At 39.1% G+C, this 6,785-nt stretch overlaps 1 protein-coding gene across 1 annotated transcript; it reads right to left on the bottom strand.

Moving 5' to 3' along the window:
* Positions 1-403: 403 nt before the first annotated feature.
* On the bottom strand, positions 404-6,540 carry mbip (MAP3K12 binding inhibitory protein 1). Its single transcript, XM_026340572.1, has 9 exons — positions 6,412-6,540; positions 5,311-5,427; positions 4,894-5,100; positions 4,210-4,306; positions 3,818-3,883; positions 3,257-3,415; positions 2,816-2,913; positions 842-880; positions 404-733 (listed from the first exon to the last, which is right to left on the bottom strand). Exons 1-9 carry the CDS (start codon positions 6,529-6,531, stop codon positions 626-628), a joined length of 1,011 nt encoding a protein of 336 aa, XP_026196357.1. The 5' UTR covers positions 6,532-6,540; the 3' UTR covers positions 404-625.
* Positions 6,541-6,785: the final 245 nt, after the last annotated feature.

Consider the following 6,785-nt stretch of genomic DNA (forward strand, 5'->3'; position numbering starts at 1 on the left):
GATTCGAACCCCAGTCTCCCACATGGGGGGCAGTGATCTTACCACTACACTAACCAGCAGTAGTCACTTGATAATGTTGCATGTCCCCTCCTGCTAAGCATTTTGTCTGATCAGTCAAGAAACTGCCCAAAAAGTTGGATGTAACCGTAACTGTTAACCTGTTGTACAAAATGCATGACTGTACCTCAGGCCAAATTGTGTCATAAGTCCCCCAGCAAGAACAACCCCAGTAGCTGGTCTTTTACATCATCCTACCACTTGAGGCAGCTTAGAGAATGTGCAACAATGCCCCCTACACTCATATGGTACATTTTATATAGCAATGGTAGTGCAAATGGGGCTATTGGTATGTACCTGTGAAGCAATGACATGATAAAATGAAAACCTCAAGCTTTCATGGAGGGACAAATACCTTTATTTACAGAGCAATTACATTTCACTTTATCACAAAACTATTTAGAGGAATACAGTTTTTGTTCTATCTATCTATATATAAAATGTTTGTGTTTAATCACATTCTGTAGATGGTGAGAGTGGTGCTAATGACTCGCTGAGAAATGGAGAAAAAAACAGAGGAAAGAGGAATAAACAGATGTGATGTGTTTGGACCATTGGTTTGTGTTTGTTACATTGGACAGTCTGTCCCGTATCCAGGCCCAAATTCATTCACCCTCTTCAGTAACGCTGCTTTCACCGCACTGATCTTCTCATCCAGCTCTGTGAGACTGCAGGCCTGAAGGACACAGTAAGAAAAAAATGGATCAACTCATCAAACCAGGTTACCCTCCACCTCCTCCTCCACTTACACAGTGCAATGACAGGGAAAAACAAAACTACTAACCTGAGAAGGGGATGTCTTCTGTCTCTTGTGCAGGTGGCTCTACATAAAAATAAATAAATAAATGGATGTCACAGTTACATGGCGTACATATAATTTTGAAGTTGCTGCCTAATTAGTAAAATGGCCTTCTTTGTTGTTCAACGTTGAAATGTCATTCTTGAAATCGTGAGCCAACTGTGTACAGCTCTTACGCAAACACCAAACTACAGTATTTTCAAAAATAGCAAAAAAAATAGAAGAAAAAAAAAAAAGAGTGGTACTCCGAATACCGAATATAAAAGACCCTATCAGTTTATTCAGAGACACTCGACATCTCTTGCTCCGCTCACACAAACAAGTAGTGAGTCAAAAGCAGCATACTCACAGAAGTAGCATGCTGTGCTGAGAAATACCAGTGTGAAGAGACATACAGCATCTCAAGCACACTTATTCACATAACTAAACACATGCTGGACAGACTACTTCAAGATGGGAAATTAGAGTCTGTGTGACTCTGCTGAAGTCTGTCAGGTTGAATATGAAGTCCAATAAATGGCTTACTATCATCTTTTCTGTCTGTGCTTCTCTGAAAAGCACAGTGCAGTGAAAAGTCAGCCTTTCTGAAGTGAGCTGTCTGCAGTGACCTAAATGTAAAAGTAAATCTAACCATTGCATTTTGGATTCACGTCAACTTAAGTGTAACTCGAGGAGGGAAACGTGTTGAAGTATCAAGACAGAAAACTCCATTAGCATCGCTCACCAATTCCTCAGTAAGTAGATTTCATTTTAAAATAATTTTTCCTACAGCAAACTAATACTCAACATACCTGTTGGGCACTGTACACATTAAACATACTAACCGATAGTGTGTGAAATAGACAAACTAAAAATACTCTTAAGAGCTGCTCAATAATTCGTTGTCACTCGCTGTCTGAAATACTGTTGAATTGAGTGCAACTTCTTTCTTTTCATAGTTCTTTGTGATATAAACAAATCCAAGAATTCAACTACAGGATGTTATACCTGAACAAACCAGAGAAGCAAAACAACCTGTGCAAAACCCTTGTACAATAAAACTCTCACAGATTTTAAAGTTACCGCAATGTCCTGGTTTTCTGCATAAACGCGTGATAAAATGTGATCTGTTCTTCAGTAAAGTCAGAAATACAGTATCAACAAACTAGGATACGGCTTCTGAACAAATAATATTTCTAAGCTGACAAAATACAAACGGTCACGATCTTTCATGGCAACACTAGGCGTCTGATGTCACTGAACGTGTTTGCGTTTTATCTGCTTAGAAATTTTGTGTTAGATTGAACCTCACTGACATCCTGGCACTAGCTACTAATTAGTTTGATTCCATGGAAAATAACAGCACAGATGTTTTCCATAAAAATAAGGAAAATCTGATTCTGCTAAGGAGTTCCCCAGTTTCTGATGATGTAACTTAAACAAACTACCAGGACTTGAATAAGAAAAAGGAGTTTTCTTTTGGTGAAACTCCAGCACCTGTTGATTGTTGCGTCAGAGGAAGCACATGGCATTCTATGCCTCATTAAGTCACGAGAGGTTGGCAATAGCAGGGGCTCAAGTACACATTTGAAGAATTGACTAAAACTGGCAAGAACACAGGAGGTAAAAATTACACAGCATCCCCTAATTTAATACTATTATTAAACTGATCAGCCACAACATTAAAACCACCTGGTGGTTTAAGACTGAGGTGGATGGGGTTCAGCATGGAAAAAATGTAATGCGAACCAAGATCAACAGGTGTGAAAACGCACAGCGCATCAAAGCTTGGCTTAAATTTGTTCCTATGCTTGGTAAATTCTCAAAGCAAAATACCTGTGTGTTGGTTAAAGTAGAGAATGTACAAATGTTCACAAGTTTGTTAAAATTATATATATTACTTTTCCAACCTATGCCCTGTGCAGTAACAGTGAGTAATAATTAACTTTCATGTATCTCATTTAAAGCCAGAAAACTCACCGTAGACTGAAAATACTCAGGTGAGAGTCCTTCCAACTCCAGGATACGATCTTCCAGCTTCTTTAATCTCTGGTACACAGTCAATGGGACGGGACCAGCTGAGGAATAAAGTGTTGATAACTGATAATTCTACGTGACAAACTTAACAAACATTGGAGACTATGAGTCATGCATGTGTACAACAGCAAAAAGAAAAGAAAAGAAGCCCTGATGCCATCTATAGCTGGTAAATTCTAATCTGGTTCATTGTTAAACATGACTTTGAATCTTATTTACTATGAATAAATTATCACAGGGGAATTACACTTCACTTCACTTCATATTTCTGTGCACTTTAAATACATTCCCACTACATATCAGTTTAGTTGCAAATGAACATGTTAAGTGTTGCACTCAAATATTACTCATTTAACATTGTGTAGGTGTAGGGTGCACTCTGACCTGTTGGGAGTTTTAGATGAGTTTCAATGTTTTGAAGTCGTTCTTCTATGGCTGCATTTCCACAGTCTCTTGGCCTCAGCCCCCTCTGCTGCTCCCCAGCATCTGCTTGACCTCCTCCACCACGAGTTTGGGGCCCATAAGTGTTCACTACCCGTGTAACTGGTTAGTTGAGGAAGATAACACGCAGAAACAGAAACTAGTTGGCAACAAAATCCTCAATACTTATTAGGTAGCTTTTATTAATTTATAGTGATAATACTGTTGCCAGACTGTTATATCCATTTATAAGTCTTTCTCTGCATGGTTTAGCACTACTGGGATATTGCAGCAAGTTAGCAAAACCGGATTTTTGTCTTTATACATGTAATAAAGAAAGATATAATGTGATATTTGAATTTAGTTTTATTAATTGAACTAATTACATTTACTATTTAACAAGTTTAAGGGTTAGGATTTGACTTTTTCAAAATGATGGGTGTGATTTTTAAAACTATGGCTGGAATTCCTAAAACTCTTGAGAAATGTCACATTGACATTTGCGACAAACATTTATTTTCTTACCCTTCACATGGCTTTTAAATCCTGGGTAAGGCGTGAAAACTGCGTCTGTTCTGGCACAGCTGTTTTCTACAGAGGAGAAATTACATTTAAAATGTAATTAGAAGAAAGTGTAAAGTATAAATAGGAAAAAATTATATAAATGTATTAGTGTGTCAGATTTCTTTTAGTGGTATCTCACATACACTCTGAATTTAAAAAAAGGCCCTCTGTCTCCTTTTTTTCTGGACTACGCTGGTTGTGTTTTGAGGCCGAGTGTGTTAGCTACTTCAGACCCACTCTTGGAGCAGTTCAGCCTGACCTCTCGCCTGTGGAAATCAGCTCTCTCCCAAACATTGGCAATCTGTGTGCAGGCTCCCTCTCCACCCTGCCCCCAACCTCTCTCCCATTCTCACCCTGATTGCAGTCGATCACGTTGCAAAACTCGCGTACATTGTTTTCATTGATCTCCATCTGCTTGCGTTCCATAAATGCAGATATTCTTCGCTCAATCTAGGGTTACAACAGAGAGACAACACAGATAATGAGATACAATGGATTGATGAGCTGTTGATGGGTGTCAAGAACTCAATAAGAATTTTTGCCTACTTCATGTTAATGATCTAGGGCAAACAGCGTGCAGCAATGTACATTATATGGAATGAGAAATGCAGTAGAAAATCATTCCAGGTAGCCAAAAAGTTGAATTGCTTGCCATCATCACATGATGGAATATGAATACTGTTTGCTTGGCTACCAAAATAAATGCACAACAGAATGGGGCCTCTTGTCCTTCATCCACATGCAATCTCAGAGTAATGAGCATCCACTTCATAATCCATCAAGGACCTGGCCCTCTCTCAAAGCCCTCCAGCAATGTGGTCTGTTCTACCCAACCACAGCACTAAAGGACCCCTTATTCTCTGCCGAACTCTGCTTATCAGGTCTCCATCAAGCATTTGCTTCACTGTGGCACGTCATGTGCACATCCTCGGGAGCAATTACTTATGATTATTCATTTGCTTGACAGAGAGTAAAGAGGGCTTGAAAATGTCACTGCCAGAACAGCTGACAGATCTGCTGACTGATCTCAGACCAACCTCTGACTTCCCGGCTCTGATCTGAACCATGACGTCATCCGCCGCCGTCTTGTTTTCTGCAGCCTCTGAGGTGAAAGGATTGTTCTCAAACAGTGTAGTTTGCTCTCTGCATGAAGATGAGGTGACGGCATCATCTGATGTGTTGTCCTTTGTGGATGATCTATCAGCAGCAGCATCTACCAGTGTCTTTAAGCTGTGTGAAATGGCCTAAATACCCAGACAAACAATAGGATATTTTATAATGACTAACTCTCATTAACAACCACAAAAAACTACAAAAACATTTTTAATATTAGCCCCGTCCCCTCTTAAGAAATTATGTATTGATAATAATTTAAGCTAACATATATAATTATCCCATATAACAAATATATAAATGTATACATTTTGAGAAAGAACTGTGTGTAGCAACTTTACCCTTAATTTAATGATATGCTCCTGCAAACAGCTGTAAACATGAGCAGCTGCAGATGATGGAAGAGTCACAGCACTGTTGTTGACTTCTATTCTCAGAGCACCATCACCTAATTTGAGCTTAATTGCAAAAACAAAGAGTGAGGTTACAGTGTTGGCAGATTCAGTTGAGAATACAGAATAGCATTCTAACAGGACAGGATTATGTAGTTAATTAGTTAATGACCTTGGAAAATATTTGATAATCCGCTGAATGTTTACTTTACTCATTCAATTTTCAAGAAAGAAAATGCCAGTCGTTTACTGGTTCACCAGTACTGCAAGTATCTTCGGATTTTGCCCGTTTAATATTATTATATTATGTATTTTTCTTTAGACTGATGGACAAAACAAGCAATCTGAAGATGTCTTTAAGGGGTCTGGAAACCTGTGATGGGCATTTTATAAGGAAAAGGATTTCTGAAACAAACTGATTCTTACTTGGTGCCCTCGTTGTAAAACTACATCGTTGATAACACTAAACATATCAGTTTCAGTTCGTGTACACAATGAGGGATCACATAATGGGACTCATACGCTAACAGACATGCAAATTGGGTTTTCATATATTGCTTATTCCTGGATTTGCAAGACAAGAGACTTGTAAACTGTATACAAATTATAGTAAGCAATGGGTCATGCAGTGTGAAATTTGATAATATGGGTCAATTGTTATTTAAATAATATTTTAAGGGGCAAAAAAAGCTGTGTACGTGGTAATAATAATGAAAAACCCCGACGGTTTTGCTATTTTGCTGGCACCGATGACGTTAAGTGGCTGCTTTAGCCATGTTCCAATATGTGCACATCTGTAACTCTTGTAAAAACACAATTTAATAACTTTACGCTAGCAGAAAGTGAAATACGGTTATTTTGGTGCAACATTCATGTTAAAAACCACCGCCGGAGTGTTGAGCAACCACGAATGAACAGTGGAGTCGGCACAGGAAACATCCTGCTAACACACCAGGCTGCTAAAAACATTAGCATGTAGCGAGCTAGTTAACAACGCCGACTAAAAGAACCATTACTCAGGGCTGTGTGGCTTACGCAATGTCAACCAACCTCTTTCCCGAAGTCTGAAAGCAGATTTAGTAACACACACATGCAGTCCGTGTAGCTGGACATTTTACTGGACTCATTAGGAGGAGCATGATCTCCGCTCGACTTCATTGTCTCCGCCATTGCTGTTTACGTCACCACAGGCCTGCCTGCTGATTGGTCAGAATGCTGCGTCGGCGTTTGCGCAGTAGATGAAGTAGAGTATACGTCACTGAGGGTCGTACACTAGAAAACGTCATGTAGAGCAGTGGTGGTACAAGTATGAAGGACTTTATGTGGTAGAAGTACTCATCTGTACTGCACCAGTATTTCATTCAAAAGCTGCAGTATGCGACTTTTTTCAAATACATTTAATTTAGGAGAAATATGCACCAAAA

Source organism: Anabas testudineus, chromosome 22 (assembly GCF_900324465.2).
Source record: "Anabas testudineus chromosome 22, fAnaTes1.2, whole genome shotgun sequence".
Taxonomy (NCBI): domain Eukaryota; kingdom Metazoa; phylum Chordata; class Actinopteri; order Anabantiformes; family Anabantidae; genus Anabas; species Anabas testudineus.

Bases quoted from the DNA above. Each gene is read 5' to 3' on its own strand.
- mbip (XM_026340572.1), bottom strand. From the start codon at position 6,531: ATGGCGGAGACAATGAAGTCGAGCGGAGATCATGCTCCTCCTAATGAG. The intron at 4,307-4,893 runs GTTGGTCTGAGA...TTGTAACCCTAG, and splicing joins TCAGAGCCGGGAAGTCAGAG to ATTGAGCGAAGAATATCTGC. The intron at 3,416-3,817 runs GTAAGAAAATAA...TCAACTAACCAG, and splicing joins ATTTAAAAGCCATGTGAAGG to TTACACGGGTAGTGAACACT.